Genomic DNA, 15,910 nt, shown 5'->3' on the forward strand with positions numbered 1-15,910 from the left:
CGGCGGCGGTGGAGGCTTTTAGGAGAAACGGTCTGTGAAGCTCTGGCTTTTGCTGGGGCGTTGGGGATCTCCGGGGCCACGTGGAGGTTTGGGATGAGAAATGCTACTGTTCCCTGGAAGATGTTTGGTTGTATTTATAAAGTCTCTGTGACAACTCCCAACTCCCAGTGGACCAGCCTGGTGTGGATCAACTGTGACTTTTGGGGGCACAGTCCCCGTTCTGCTGTGCAGCAGGGAGCCAGCATGACCCACCTGACCCGCCGGTGGGGTGGCGGTGCCCACATGAGGACGTTTCGGGCAGGCGGCTCTCGTTTTTCCTGTTCACCGTGGGCCTGAGCCTGGGGAGTTGATAGTGAGCATTTATTTAAAAAGCAAAACCGGCCAGTCACGGTGGCTCACGCCTGTAATCCCAGCACTTTGGGAGGCCGAGGCAGATCATGAGGTCAGGAATTCAAGACCAGCCTGACTAACATGGAGAAACCTGCCTCTACTAAAAATACACAGTTTGCCACGCACATGCCTGTAATCCCAGCTATTCGGGAGGCTGAGGCAGGAGAATTATTTGAACCTGGGAGGCGGAGGTAGCTGTGAGCCAAGATCACGCCACTGCACTCCAGCCTGGGCAATAAGAGCAAAACTCCATCGCAAAAAAAAAAAGCAAAACCACAGGATTCCGCAGGTGAAACGGCCACCAGGACAGCTTCTCAGAGTCAGACCCGTGATGGGGCCACGGGGCTCTTGGGTCTGGGCTGCTGCGTTTGGGGCTCACAGCCAGCCCTTGCCTTGAGGTTCCTTGCTTCACTGCCTCATGTCCTCGTGCAGAGGGCATCTTGCCCCTGCCAGCCGTCCGGCTCACCCTGGGTACCCGTGGCGGGCAGAGCAGGCCTGGCTGCACCCCAGCCCCAGCGCCTGGGTCTTCCAGGGCCAGCAGCACACTGGCTTTGGTTCTGGGCAGCGCGGAGAAGCTGCAGTACAGAGCGAGCAGCTTTCTCGCATAGCCGTCCCCAAGGCCTCCGTAGTCATTTCACAATAGTGTGTGACTTTTATGATTTTCTGTAATTTTTGTATGTTTGAAATATCTCATAATTAAATAATAAAGGGTCAGGGGAAATGAGCAGGGAAAGAGGTGACAGGGACCCCAGAGAAGCCCTGTGGGGGCAGCCGATGGCAAGCCCGCCCTTCCTCTGGGAGCCGCAGGGCGGGCAGTTGTGACAGCCTCTCGGGCCTCGGGAGCTAGAGAGGGGTGGCCACACTCCGGGGGTGTGGGAGGGACAGTGGACCCACTGCAGGGCCGGGGCCTGGGGCTCAGGGAGGGAAGCAGAGGGCACATCCCTGACACTCTGGGCTGTGGGAGGGACAGTGGACCCGCTGCAGGGCCGGGGCCTGGGGCTCAGGGAGGAGAGCAGAGGGCACATCCCTGACACTCCGGGGTGTGGGAGGGACAGTGGACCCGCTGCAGGGCCGGGACTTGGGGCTCAGGGAGGGAAGCAGAGGGCACATCCCTGACACTCCGGGGTGTGGGAGGGACAGTGGACCCGCTGCAGGGCCGGGACCTGGGGCTCAGGGAGGGAAGCAGAGGGCACATCCCTGACACTCTGGGCTGTGGGAGGGACAGTGGACCCGCTGCAGGGCTGGGGCCTGGGGCTCAGGGAGGGAAGCAGAGGGCACATCCCTGACACTCTGGGCTGTGGGAGGGACAGTGGACCCGCTGCAGGGCTGGGACCTGGGGCTCAGGGAGGGAAGCAGAGGGCACATCCCTGACACTCTGGGCTGTGGGAGGGACAGTGGACCCGCTGCAGGGCTGGGGCCTGGGGCTCAGGGAGGGAAGCGGAGGGCACATCCCTGACACTCCGGGGCTGTGGGAGGGACAGTGGACCCACTGCAGGGCCAGGACCTGGGGCTCAGGGAGGGAAGCAGAGGGCACATCCCTGACACTCCGGGGTGTGGGAGGGACAGTGGACCCGCTGCAGGGCCAGGACCTGGGGCTCAGGGAGGGAAGCAGAGGGCACATCCCTGACACTCCGGGGTGTGGGAGGGACAGTGGACCCACTGCAGGGCTGGGGCCTGGGGCTCAGGGAACAGAGCAGAGGGCACATCCCTGACACTCCGGGGTGTGGGAGGGACAGTGGACCCACTGCAGGGCCGGGACCTGGGGCTCAGGGAACAGAGCAGAGGGCACATCCCTGACACTCCGGGGTGTGGGAGGGACAGTGGACCCGCTGCAGGGCCAGGACCTGGGGCTCAGGGAGGGAAGCAGAGGGCACATCCCTGACACTCCGGGGTGTGGGAGGGACAGTGGACCCGCTGCAGGGCCAGGACCTGGGACTCAGGGAGGGGAGCAGAGGGCACATCCCTGACACTCTGGGGTGTGGGAGGGACAGTGGACCCGCTGCAGGGCCGGGGCCTGGGGCTCAGGGAGGGAAGCAGAGGGCACATCCCTGACACTCCGGGGTGTGGGAGGGACAGTGGACCCACTGCAGGGCCGGGACCTGGGGCTCAGGGAGGGAAGCAGAGGGCACATCCCTGACACTCCGGGGCTGTGGGAGGGACAGTGGACCCACTGCAGGGCTGGGACCTGGGGCTCAGGGAGGGGAGCAGAGGGCACATCCCTGACACTCCGGGGTGTGGGAGGGACAGTGGACCCGCTGCAGGGCCGGGACCTGGGGCTCAGGGAGGGGAGCAGAGGGCACATCCCTGACACTCTGGGGTGTGGGAGGGACAGTGGACCCACTGCAGGGCTGGGGCCTGGGGCTCAGGGAGGGGAGCAGAGGGCACATCCCTGACACTCTGGGCTGTGGGAGGGACAGTGGACCCGCTGCAGGGCCGGGACCTGGGGCTCAGGGAGGGGAGCAGAGGGCACATCCCTGACACTCCGGGGCTGTGGGAGGGACAGTGGACCCACTGCAGGGCTGGGACCTGGGGCTCAGGGAGGGGAGCAGAGGGCACATCCCTGACACTCCGGGGCTGTGGGAGGGACAGTGAACCCGCTGCAGGGCCGGGACCTGGGGCTCAGGGAGGGGAGCAGAGGGCACATCCCTGACACTCTGGGGCTGTGGGAGGGACAGTGGACCCACTGCAGGGCTGGGACCTGGGGCTCAGGGAGGGGAGCAGAGGGCACATCCCTGACACTCTGGGGTGTGGGAGGGACAGTGGACCCGCTGCAGGGGCGGGACCTGGGGCTCAGGGAACAGAGCGGAGGGCACCTCCCCATCCCTCACGGCCCCTCCCGCCCATGGCAGGACATCTTGCCGTGCGTGCCCTTCAGCGTAGCCAAGAGTGTGAAGTCTTTGTACCTGGGCCGGATGTTCAGTGGGACCCCCGTGATCCGACTGCGCTTCAAGAGGCTGCAGCCCACCAGGTGAGGAGGCGTCCACAGAAGGCAGCGCCACGGAGACGACGGCCGGGATGCCGGCTTCACAGGGCCTAGGCCGGGGCTGGGCCAGCAGGGAGGGGCCGGCGTCTGCCTGCACCCAGCGCCGACCTGTTTCTTCTGTGGGCGCCCAGGCTCGTAGCTGAGTTTGACTTCCGGACCTTTGACCCCGAGGGCGTCCTCCTCTTCGCCGGCGGCCACCAGGATGGCACCTGGATCATGCTGGCCCTGCGAGCTGGCCGGCTGGAGCTGCAGCTACGCTACAATGGTGTGGGCCGCGTCACCAGCAGCGGCCCGGTCATCAACCACGGCACGTGGCAGACGGTGAGTGTGAGGCAGCCGCCCTTCCCGGCCCCCCGGGGTCCCCGGCACTCACTCACTTGTGCACCCGTTAGGAGATGGGCTCTGGGGCCTGACCAGCTGCGTGTGGGCAGGACAGGGACCCCCACCCTGTTTAGCTCATGCTTGGGGGGCTCTGCTATTTCACCCTGCCCCGTTTAGTTCATGCTCTGGGGCTCACTGGAACTTGGGGCTGCCTCTGCTGTTTCATCACGTATCAGCCTGGCTCCCTCAGAAACGGACCTCAGGTGCAACCTGTGAGTTTGGTCTCCCTGAGTTGGTCACTCTTGGCTCAAGTGAGAACCTGTGGTTCTCAGCCCCAGGGGACCCTGGGCTGTCTGGAGGCCATGCTGTGGGGAACAGGCCAGGGCCGCTGATGCTACATGCCGGGGCCTCGCCAGGGAGGAAGCCGCCCAGAACCTGCACCCCAGGCCCGGGCTCCTGCTGCGTGCGCTCCCCCTGGCCGTGGCCACCTCTCCCTGTAGGGCCGCATGGATGCCGCTGCCCCTGAGCTCTGGCTCCCCGGGACTGCCTGTCCGTGCGGCCATTCCTGCCAAGGGTCCAGGCAACATCGTGGGGGCTGCCCCTTGCCAGAGACGTCATGACCACCTGGACCCCAGACCCGTGGGCAACCTGAGGGGTCCCGGTCAGACCTGCGCCTGGGCAGCTGTGGGCAGCAGACAACATGCCCGCCCCACAGCCCCCTCCGTGGAGTGAGAGGGTCTCTAACCAGCTCCCGCCTACAGGGCTGGGCCCATCACCACACTGGGCTTTCAGAAAGGTGGAAAAGCAGGCCGTGTCCTTCAGAATGAAGACGAAGTGGAAAAATTCACCCTGGCCCTTGCAGATGAAAATACATTGTGGATTTTTGCCCATATTTCCATTCTGCAAAGTAACGCCTGCTCCATTTTTCCTGACCTCTTAAAGGAGCAGCATCTCCAAGAGCAGGAGGTTGTTCTTAGCAAAGCCACGGAAAGCAGACTGAGGGGAAGCAGTTTCAGGGATGGAGCTGTGGGGATGAGGGGCCCAGGGCAGGTGGCCCGAGGCAAGGTCGCCGGGGGACGGTAGTGTGGCCTAGTCCTGCCCCGTGACTCACAGCGGCTGCTGCGTCGCACCGAAACAGGCCCTTCCCAGCAGGGGCACCTCGTGAGGAACATCCCCAATTCCACCCTCTCTAGCTGGTCCCCAAACCCAGCTGACTCAAACTTCTACCATGTTTTTGTGACTCAGTTCAAACCCAAATACCTGAAAGGTGTTTTCACACAGGAAGAAGGATATTCTTCTGAAGCTTAGGAACAGAGTGTATCTAGTGTTCGACTTTACAGGTTTTCTATGAGAAAACACATTGGTGCATTGAGAACCCTCCTGGCCCAGGCAGTGATGAGCATGGACTCCCTTGATGTTGAGTTGCTCCTGGCTCAGGTGGGGATGAGAGTGTCTCCCTGAGGTCGGGACCGTCCTGGCTCAGGTGAGGATGAGAGTGTCTCCCTGAGGTCGGGACCCTCCTGGCTCAGGTGAGGATCAGGTGGTCCCCTGAGGTCGGGACTCTCCTGGCTCAGGTGAGGATCAGGTGGTCTCCCTGAGGTCGGGACCGTCCTGGCTCAGGTGAGGATCAGGTGGTCCCCTGAGGTCGGGACTCTCCTGGCTCAGGTGAGGATGAGAGTGTCTCCCTGAGGTCGGGACCCTCCTGGCTCAGGTGAGGATCAGGTGGTCTCCCTGAGGTCGGGACCGTCCTGGCTCAGGTGAGGATCAGGTGGTCCCCTGAGGTCGGGACTCTCCTGGCTCAGGTGAGGATGAGAGTGTCTCCCTGAGGTCGGGACCCTCCTGGCTCAGGTGAGGATCAGGTGGTCTCCCTGAGGTCGGGACCCTCCTGGCTCAGGTGGGGATAAGCGTGTCTCCCTGAGGTCGGGACCCTCCTGGCTCAGGTGAGGATGAGTGTGTCTCCCTGAGGTCGGGACCCTCCTGGCTCAGGTGAGGATCAGGTGGTCTCCCTGAGGTCGGGACCCTCCTGGCTCAGGTGAGGATCAGGTGGTCTCCCTGAGGTCGGGACCGTCCTGGCTCAGGTGAGGATCAGGTGGTCCCCCTGAGGTCGGGACCGTCCTGGCTCAGGTGAGGATCAGGTGGTCTCCCTGAGGTCGGGACCATCCTGGCTCAGGTGAGGATCAGGTGGTCCCCCTGAGGTCGGGACCGTCCTGGCTCAGGTGAGGATCAGGTGGTCCCCCTGAGGTCGGGACCGTCCTGGCTCAGGTGAGGATCAGGTGGTCTCCCTGAGGTCGGGACCCTCCTGGCTCAGGTGAGGATGAGTGTGTCTCCCTGAGGTCGGGACCGTCCTGGCTCAGGTGAGGATGAGTGTGCTTTCTTTGCAGTCGGCGCCCCCTCAGAACGCGCACTCCCACCTTTTCTCACGGCACTTCCTCTCTTCAGATCTCCGTTGAGGAGATGGCGCGGAGTCTGGTTATCAAGGTCAACAGAGATGCTGTCATGAAAATCGCGGTGGCCGGGGACCTGTTCCAGCCGGAGCGAGGAATGTTCCATCTGAACCTCACCGTGGGAGGCATCCCCTTCCATGAGAAGGACTTGGTGCAGCCTGTGAGTGGCCGTCCTGTCCCTGGGTAGAGGCCCCCTGTGCTGGGAGCCGGGGGGCGGTGCAGGAAGGCTGGGTCAGCTCAGCCCTGCCCTGTGTTCACCATTGACCACGTGTGGGGAGGACCTAGAAGAAGGGAAGGTTTCTGAGAGTTGACAAAGTCAAGGTACAGCCATGTGGTTAATTTTACCATCTTTTTATGAGGCCCGACTGAGTTTCCGTCTGACGTGATAATAAAGTTGTCTATTTTTCAGTGGAGACAAGACACAAAGAAATTATTCTTTAACAGAACAGTAAACTTTTCTGGACGATTTCCAAGGACATTGTGGGTTTTGTAACCCTGCCGTGAGTCTCACAGGGGAAAAGCAGCCGTGTCGGGGCGGGCAGTGTGGGCCGTTTCTCCAGGCCCCGCCTTGCCTCCCTCAGCACAGCACATGCCGTGCCCCGATCTGCACCTCCGGCCCCATGCGCTGACGTCCGGGCCTGTATCCTGGGCATTTTCACTCCCACACCAGATAGGAGAAAGGCTCGCACGTCTTTGCGTCGGTGGGTGCTGCGTGTCCGCAGTGTCTGTGCTGAGACCCACCCCTTCGGTGGTGTGAGGGGCACCCTGCTTTCCAGACCCACGGTGCGCCAGGACTTTGCCTGGCTCACCCCTCCTCGTTTCACAGATAAAGGGTTGCCCCGCTTTGCCCACAGCCATATTGAAAAGTTCACACGAGCGCTGGATGGTTAAACGATCCGTATTGTTTGACCTTGGATTGGCATTTTCTCAGTCTTCTCCTAGCTTTACATCGATCTCCTGAGCATACCCCAGTGGAAATCGGTATTCTGCAGTGCGTCATTCTGTGAAGCGAAGAATCCTTCTGTGAAGTGACCACCGCCAGTGGGATTGGTCCATTTTTGCAGTAGATTTGCACAGCCGGGGCTGTGAGGGCACCACCCACTGGCTGGGTGGCATCCAGCACGGGGCCTCTCGCTCCCAGGAATCCACAGAGATTTCTCTGTCTTTCCAGATAAACCCTCGTCTGGATGGCTGCATAAGGAGCTGGAACTGGATGAACGGAGAAGACACCACCATCCAGGAAACCGTGAAAGTGAACACGAAAATGCAGTGCTTCTCGGTGACGGAGAGGGGCTCCTTCTACCCGGGGAATGGCTTTGCCTTCTACAGCCTGAACTACAGTGAGTCCTGGCTCTTCCCTGGCCGGCTGTGGCTGCACCTTCAGGCAGGCACACGCTGAAACAGGCCGACGGCCTCGGATGGCAGCGTGGGACAAGCTGAGGCGCCTCCAGCTCTGGGGCAGGGCAGGGTGCACAGGGGTGCGGGCGGAGGCCCAGCTCTCAGGATGGCCGCTCAGGTCAGTCAGTTCAGAGTCAGCCAGCAAAGAGGACATGACAGACGTGCAGAGAAGGTGCCTGCCAGGCCAGTCTGGGAGGCCGGGGAGGCTGGGAGGGCCTAAGAGGGTCCTGTGCAGAAAGTCTTAAGCCCTGTCCAAGTGCTCATGGAAGCCCTCTGCAATGTCAGGGATGCTATAGTCACCGATGGCCTGGGGAGACACCAGTACAGGAGGTGTCTAGAAACAGCAGTGTGGCTGCCTGGGGGACTGTGAGCCTTGGCCTGAAAACGGGCGGCCGGAGGCCAGCTGGGCGGAGGCAAGCTGGTGGCCCAGTCCTGCAGTGCTCTCGGAAGGGGCTGCTGTGAGGGTGGGGTTACTGCTCTGTTCCACCCCACCTCACACGCCCACCCCACATGGGTCCACTGAGGCACCGCAGCCCCACCCTGTTCCTGAACACCGAGCCGTTTATGATGAAGCACCTTCCTCCCAGAGGGCAGGCAGCGCCCCCTCCGTCAGACCTCCCAGCAGGAACCCCAGGTTTGAGGGCATCCATGCAGAGCAAGGGGGAGGGTCCTGCCCCATCCTGAGCCGCTTCCCCTTGTGAGTCAACAGCGTGGCCGTGTCAGGAAAGGCAGCTGGGAGAAAGCGCCACCCGCCGCCGGCCGCAGGGACTACACGGGCGTCCTCCCTTCAGTCGTGACTTTTGTGCTTTCAAATCTAGGTCATCATTATAACGTTTGACATGTCATAGGAAGTGCTGAATTCCTTCTTCCACTTAGCATCACACATTTCCCAGGGGTGATGCAGGCACCACGGGGGCCGTTTCCAGTGACTGCGCCTTCACGGTCTGCCAGCCATTTGGTCTATAAGGACAGAAGCAGTCAGAGCTCCACGTGCTTCCACGAATCTCAAACTAGACCAGTAACGTCTCGTATGAGACAGAAGGGATTTGCTGGGAACGGCGGCGCTGGCCTGGCTCACTCTGCAGCGACGGAGCCTGCACTCAGGCTCACAGATTCCTAGGTCTGCGCAGCTTCCGTGCAAGGGGCCCCATGGAGCCGGGAAACCTTCCCGGGGAGCGCTGAGGCTGGCGCCCTCGTGAAGCCATGACGGCCGGCGTGTCCTGTCGGGAGGTCCCAGGATACCGTCATCTCTCCCTTCACAGGGGACAGGAAGACTGGCAAACGAGAGAATTTTTGTTACTTTTTGGTTTTGTTGCTGTATTTTTGTTTCTTTTTTGATTCTTGTGTTTTGACGCCATAAATGGTTGTTGAAAACTGACGTGGCAGGTACCAGCTGGGGACAGCCAGGACCAGCCATGCAGGTTTGAGGAGCGCACAGCCCGTGGGAAAGAGACGGGAGCCGGCACAATTCACCCTAACCCCAGCCTCGGCCGCAGTGTGAGGCGCCTGATCACAAATCTGTACACACATTGATTTGGGGTCGCTTTTCCTAAAATAGCTCCTTCATTAGGACTTGGGAGTTCTAGGTGAGATGGAAACACTGAAAAAACACAGGGAGGAGGTGTTTCTTCTGGCTTCTCAGTCTGCAGAGGGCTTGGCGTGGAGAGGACACACGCTGGTTTTCTCCCTGGGGAACCAGAATTCAGAATTCAGCCCTTTCTACTAACATGCGTTTCGGGGCACTGTTTGTATGAGCCACAGATGCCTCGTGATTTCATTCAGGTGTATTACCTATGATGCACATGAGTGGAAAACCCCACTGAGGCAGGAGCCAAGCAAAGGCTGACAGCTCAGAGCCAGACCGCGTATGCCCACGACAGCTGAGAGTCCAGGCCGCGCGCGTTCACGACAGCTCAGAGCCCAGACCGTGCGCGTTCACGACAGCTCAGAGCGCGTGCATTTACCACAGCTCAGCCCAGACCACGCCTGCCCACGACAGCTCAGAGCCCGGGTCGCACGTGTTCACGACAGCTCAGAGCCCAGGGTGCGCGCGTTCACGACAGCTCAGAGCCCAGACTGCGCACGCCCACGACAGCTCAGAGCCCAGGCCGTGCGCGTTCACGACAGCTCAGAGCGTGCGCGTTCACGACAGCTCAGAGCCCAGACCGTGCACGCCCACGACAGCTCAGAGCCCAGACCGCGCACGCCCACGCCCACGCCCACGACAGCTCAGAGCCCAGACCGCGCACGCCCACGCCCACGACAGCTCAGAGCCCAGACCGCGCACGCCCACGACAGCTCAGAGCCCAGACCGCGCACGCCCACGACAGCTCAGAGCCCAGACCGCGCACGCCCACGACAGCTCAGAGCCCAGGCCACCATGGCTTTCCCCCGCAGCTAGGACTGCGTCTGTCGGGGTCCTGCTCCCGCCTCCCGCTGGCGTCTCCGCCGCCCGGACCACCCTGTGATGCCCCGCTTTCCTTGCAGTGCGGACTCCTCTGGACGTCGGGACTGAGTCGACCTGGGAAATAGAAGTCGTGGCCCACATCCGCCCGGCCGCAGACACGGGGGTGCTGTTCGCGCTCTGGGCTGCCGACCTCCGGGCCGTGCCCCTGTCTGTGGCCCTGGTTGACTATCACTCCACGAAGAAGCTCAAGAAGCAGGTAGGGCCTCCACCACCTGGGCCTCCTGACCTCCCGCGCGGGCACCGGGGCCGCGCTCCCTGGCAGGGGCGGAGGGGCCTGGGGTGGGATCCCAGAAAGCCTCGGACCCAGCGCGGCGCGGGCCGCCCTCCAGGCTGCGGGGCGTTTGCACACCGGACACCGCCACACGGCTGGAGGGTGAAGCCACGGCTGGCCGAGGGCCGGCCCCCAGCGTGGTTCCCTGTTCGGTTGGGCAGATGGTGGCTTAGGCATTTTGAATCAGTCTCTTACGTTGAGGTCAGATGATTTCAGCAGCAAACTCAGTTTTCCAGTTTCCCTGGAAAAGTCGGATCTGTGACCTCAGCCGCTGCCCCCAACAGCATTTTTCTGGGGGATGCCGGGTGGAGCCGGGTGCAGCTGCCCCCACCCGGTCCCCACACTAAGTCAGCTGTCACGGGCCGTGGAGTCACGCAGAACAGTCAAGGTGATGCAAACAGGTTTTACTCCCTCGTTTCTGGTTGGAGGAGGAAGGTGTGGGTCAAAGCAGAGGGGCTCGTGTCCTCCACGTCTGCCCACCCCAGGCTGCAGAGTCCTCCTGGCTGCTTGGAGGTGACAGTGGCAGGCCTGGTTCACACAGATGCGCCTCACCAGGCAGCTGAGGCTCCATACCATCACTTTCAGACACACCCCAGGGTCGGGAAGGAACAGCTGCTCGAATGCAGACACAGCTGACCCCTGGGCTGGGGAGCAGGCAGCTGGGCCATGCTGCCAGTGGGAGTGCCCACCAGGCTGGGAGGCCAAGGCAGGGCTGTGTCCTGGGTCCCCACCAGGGACATACCAGTCCCTGTTCAAGCGCGGCCCAGCCTTATGTGTGTCCCACGTCTGGGGCTGGGGTCGACCCTCCCACACCCAGCCTGGGGGCCACACTTGTTCCCCCACAGCCTCCCAGGCTGGGCCCGGGCTTTACAAGCAGAGAAGCGGAGCCCCAGGTGGGGTGGGGGTGTCACCCACAGTCAGCGAGTGGCCAGACCCAGGGCTGCGGGGAGCCCAGGACGGCGACAGGCGTGCAGCGTAGGGGCAGCTGGCCGCTGTGAGGCCCAGCCTGGACCAGCAGCCTGTGTGGGGGTGGCCGGCAGGCCCTGACTACCTCCCGGTCCCCGCAGCTGGTGGTCCTGGCGGTGGAGCGCGTGGCCCTGGCCCTGATGGAGATCAAGGTCTGTGATGGTCAAGAGCACGTGGTCACTGTCTCGCTGAGGGAGGGTGAGGCCACCCTGGCGGTGGACGGCACCAGGGGCCAGAGCGAGGTGAGCGCCGCGCAGCTGCAGGAGAGGCTGGCCACGCTCCACAGGCACCTCCAGAGCCCCGTGCTCACCTTCGCCGGCGGCCTGCCAGGTAGGCGCTCCCCGCCCCGCTCGCCCCAGGTGAGGGGCTCCAGGCATGCCCAGCTCGGTCACCCCAGATCGAGCCTGGACAGGCTGGCGTTTCTGGTCGTGAACGCGGAAGGGACTTCTGTTTTAAGAGGAAGCGCAGGTGGGTTGTAGGTGGGTCGTTAGGGGGCTACTGTGGGCCTCAGTGCCGGTCAGGTCATCAGCTGAGGCTGAGGAACACGTACTGGGGACAGCATTGGCCTGACTCAAGCCCCGTGGCCTGACACCGCAGCTGTTAGCAGCCAGCAGAGTGACCGCCAGCCCCTCCCACATCCAGCAGGGTGTCCCGCCGCATCCCACACAGACCAGAGGGTGGGACGGTATCTAAGTTGGGGCGTCCTTGCCACAGCCTGAGCCAGGAGGCTGGGCGGAAAGGCACGTGGAAGCCGACGCCGGTGCCTGTCCTGGCTGCCCACAGCTCAGCGCAGGTTTTCACTTGCGGCAACCAGCAGGGTTTCTGTCCTGGCTGCCAGACACAGACTCCGCTTAGTTTTAATAAACAGAGCTTTGAAGAGGAGGAGAGTGAGCCAGGAAGCCTGCAGCCTGAATGACTCATTGGGCCCAGAAGAAGATTGCATTTAATCGATGGGACAGTGTGTGTGCTCCCGGCAGGGAAGAGAGGCAGGCGTCTGCAGAGCTCAGGATGGCAGCTGCCTCCTGCTTGTCTGCTGGGTCTGCAGCCGAACTGGGACAGGGAAGTTAGGGAAGAGAAATCCCACCTTTTCAGAGGGAACCCAGGGCTGGCCACAAGTGCTGCCAGGGGCGGGGGGAGCCGGGCAGGGGTGGGGGGAGCCGGGCAAGGGGCGGTGGGAGCCAGGGAGGGGCGGGGTGGGGGGAGCCGGGTAGGGGGCGGTGGGAGCCGGGCAGGGGGCGGTGGGAGCCGGGGAGGGGCGGGGCGGGGAGAGCCAGGCAGGGGCTGGGGGGAGCCGGGCAGGGGGCAGTGGGAGCCGGGGAGGGGCGGGGCGGGGAGAGCCAGGCAGGGGCTGGGGGGAGCCGGGCAGGGGGCAGTGGGAGCCGGGGAGGGGCGGGGCGGGGAGAGCCAGGCAGGGGCTGGGGGGAGCCGGGCAGGGGGCAGTGGGAGCCGGGGAGGGGCGGTGGGGAGCCACGCAGGGGCCGGCCACACGGCCATCCCTGGGGCCCAGGCTGGGCCTGCTAAGACGTGTTTGTTTTCTCCCCGCCACCCAGATGTGCCAGTGACTTCAGCACCAGTCACAGCGTTCTACCGCGGCTGCATGACGCTGGAGGTCAACCGGAGGCTGCTGGACCTGGACGAGGCGGCCTACAAGCACGGCGACATCACCTCCCACTCCTGCCCCACCGTGGAGCCTGCCGCAGCCTAGGCCCGCACAGGACGCAGCAGGGAAGGCCCCTCAGCCTCTGCCTGAAACAGCAGGGAGGAGCCTGGGGTGTCCGCACCGCGCGGGGCAGTCCTGAGAGCTGGGCTTTCCTCTGTGGCCGTCCTGGCCTGTAACATATCTGTAAATAGTGGATGGACCTGGGGCCTCTGATGCCGCGCACTCAGCCGCGGGTCCAGGCACGGGGAGGCCGGCGTGGGGCCGAGTGGGCTCAAAGAAAATAATTCTCTATTATTTTTATTACCAAGCGCTTCTTTCTGACTCTAAAATATGGAAAATAAAATATTTACAGAAAGCTTTGTAACACTGCGTCGGCCACTGCCTGCTCCCTGCAGGGTTCTTGGCACATAGCAGCGTTCGGGATGAGTGGGGCTTCCCGGGACTCCACGCCATGCTTAGCTGCTCCAAAGGTCCCTCTTTTCAACCCAGCCCTGGCCGGGATGGGCGGCCATGGTTGGCTCCCTGGGAGCCTCTGACTCTGGTAGTGATGGCAGGGGCTGGAGCCTCAGTTTACTCATTCTATAAATGCGGACAAAGCCTTGCTCGGGACAGCGGCCTACAAGCCAGCCTGGGAGGGACCCTGAGCTGGGGCTGAGGGCAAAAAGACACCAAGGCATGCCTGCACCTCCTGCCCCTCCCCCTCCCCCAGTGCCATTCCCGCCCCTCCCCCAGTGCCATTCCCGCCCTCCCTCCTGTGCCATTCCCGCCCCTCCCTCCTGTACCATTCCCGCCCCTCCCTCCTGTGCCATTCCCGCGCCTCCCTCCTGTACCATTCCTGCCCTCCTTCCTGTGCCATTCCCGCCCTCCCTCCTGTACCATTCCCACCCTCCTTCCTGTGCCATTCCCACCCTCCTTCCTGTGCCATTCCCGCCCTCCCTACTGTGCCATTCCAACCCTCCCTTCTGTGCCATTCCCGCCCTCCCTACTGTACCATTCCCGCCCTCCCTCCTGTGCCATTCCCGCCCCTCCCTCCTGTGCCATTCCCGCCCCTCCCTCCTGTGCCATTCCCGCCCCTCCCTCCTGTACCATTCCCCCCCTCCCTACTGTGCCATTCCCGCCCTCCCTACTGTGCCATTCCCACCCTCCCTCCTGTGCCATTCCCGCCCTCCCTACTGTGCCATTCCCACCCCTCTCCCCACACAGATCCCTTGCTTCTGGGCCTCAAGCCTGTTCTGTTGAAAGGGAAACCCTGCTTTCTCTCTTTCTCAGTCTGGGGTAGAGCTTGCCAGGAGCAGAGCTGGCCCTGCTTCCCATATCCCCACTGGCAGGGTCCCCACGTTCCTCAGCCTCAGTTTCCTTGTCTGCAAGGGGGTCGAGCGGTCACTGGTGCTGTCTGACCCCAGCAGGCCACAGGTCCCCAGGGAAGGTTGGGGCAGCCGGAATGCCAGGGCCCGGAAATGCAGTGGGCACCCTGCCTGCGTCTGGAAGGCTGTTGGAGCCTCCAGGAGCCACTGCTGGTGGGGGCCCTGAAGTCACGGCTTCTCCTTGGTCCCAAGGGGACGACCAAGACTTGTGGCTCAACACTCCCATGTGACGAGGCCGCCTGTGCTGGGACCTCTGTCTGGGCCGAGCATGGGCCCCCAGGGCAGATGCTGTCACTGCGGGGCCCACACAGGGGCCCAAGGAGGGTTTCAGCATCTGAGGTCCAGACTGGGATTCTACCCGGAGCTCCCTGGGCGAGAGTGAGACACAAGGCAGCTGGTAGCAGCCACAGACCTGCATCCCCCCTCAGCCCATTCGGTCCCGGAGCTGCACCTGCCAGGCAGGACAGGCTGTGGGGTTGGCACTTGACCCAGAGAAAAGCCAGGTGGAGAAGGGTGGAATCCCTGAGAACCCGTCCAGGGCTAAATCGCCACACACAACTGCAAAGGGGTTTCCAGAAAGGGCTGTGGCCTTGAGGGCCACCCGGGAGGCCCCACTGGCTGGACTGACAAGGTGGCATCGGCCGAGTGGGCTCCTGAGGGGGCAGCCCCAGGCCGGGAAGGAGTGGCTTCCCTCTGGCCCCTGAGCCTGACGTCTGTGGAATGAGCAGGGCTTCTTCAAGACTCCAGGAGCCAGCCCATCCGGAGGGACCCGGCCAGCCTGGGTCGAGCTCGCACCACAGATGGATGGCCAGCCGGGTTCCTTGCCAGGGACCATGCACAGGGCCCCAGCCCTGAGGCCCCAGCCCGTGCTGGTCAGAGTCGCCTGGTTCATCCATGATGGAGCCTCCAGGCCCTGGTGGCCCCTGAGGGTCCTTGGCAGACCCACCCGGTGTCTGAGGCTCCTGGTGACCCCTGAAGGTCCTTGGCAGACCTGCCCTGTGTCTGTGGGACCCCTGGTGCCAGTTTTGGGCTCCTCAGGCCACACCCCGTGACCCTGCACCATCGTGAGCCTGACGCCGCTTGCCCAGGACACGCCGGGTGAGGGCCTCTTGTTCTTCCCCAAATCTTGGCAGCATCTGGGTAGAAGTTCTGTTAATTCCGGGCTTCAGCGTAGTCTAAGAGGCATTACAGGCAACTTTTGCTTTGGCACCGTGAGAAAATAGCGAGGCGGGTAAAGCACCTGCCTCAGAGGCAGACGCCAGGCAGCCGGTTCCTGCCGGTTCCACCTGCAGCCAGCAGCCCTGCGTGCGTGAGACGGCTCTCGCCAGCTTCGTCCAGCAGCACTGTGGGCCTTCTCCACTCGGGCCAGGACAGGTGGGCACTGGCTGCTCACACGGTGGGGACCCCAAGCCCAGTCCCCCAGGTGCCCGGGGCTTGGAGCTGCCCATCAGGATCACAGGAACGCAGTTCCAGGAGGGCTCGGGCATGGATGCCACCTGCTTGCTGAGCAGGCCCACACGCCCGACCCTGAAGGCACCACAGCCGAGCAGAGCTCCAAGAAGCCTGTGAAACGCAGCCCCCGGCCGAGGAGAGACCTGCGCTGCCCACCACAAGGCTTCGCACGGCCACGGGGGCCACAGCCTGCC

The 15,910-nt window shown here is 63.1% G+C and overlaps 1 protein-coding gene across 2 annotated transcripts in view; it reads left to right on the top strand.

Moving 5' to 3' along the window:
• Positions 1 to 13,264, top strand: part of GAS6 (growth arrest specific 6) — a 47,686-nt gene extending 34,422 nt beyond the window's left edge. The window contains exons 9-15 of one of the 2 annotated variants that reach the window (XM_064361820.1): positions 3,240 to 3,358; positions 3,505 to 3,694; positions 6,134 to 6,298; positions 7,310 to 7,478; positions 10,024 to 10,199; positions 11,342 to 11,570; positions 12,791 to 13,264. In XM_064361820.1, coding sequence (XP_064217890.1) covers positions 3,240 to 3,358; positions 3,505 to 3,694; positions 6,134 to 6,298; positions 7,310 to 7,478; positions 10,024 to 10,199; positions 11,342 to 11,570; positions 12,791 to 12,945 — 1,203 coding nt within the window. In that variant the 3' untranslated portion in view covers positions 12,946 to 13,264. The remainder of the gene's footprint in view (positions 1 to 3,239; positions 3,359 to 3,504; positions 3,695 to 6,133; positions 6,299 to 7,309; positions 7,479 to 10,023; positions 10,200 to 11,341; positions 11,571 to 12,790) is intronic. The other variant, XM_064361821.1, reaches the window with a different exon arrangement.
• The last annotated feature ends 2,646 nt before the right edge of the window (positions 13,265 to 15,910 follow it).

This window comes from Aotus nancymaae, unplaced genomic scaffold (genome assembly GCF_030222135.1).
Source record: "Aotus nancymaae isolate 86718 unplaced genomic scaffold, 86718_ANA_hifiasm-v0.15.2.pri h1tg000044l, whole genome shotgun sequence".
Lineage (NCBI taxonomy): Eukaryota > Metazoa > Chordata > Mammalia > Primates > Aotidae > Aotus > Aotus nancymaae.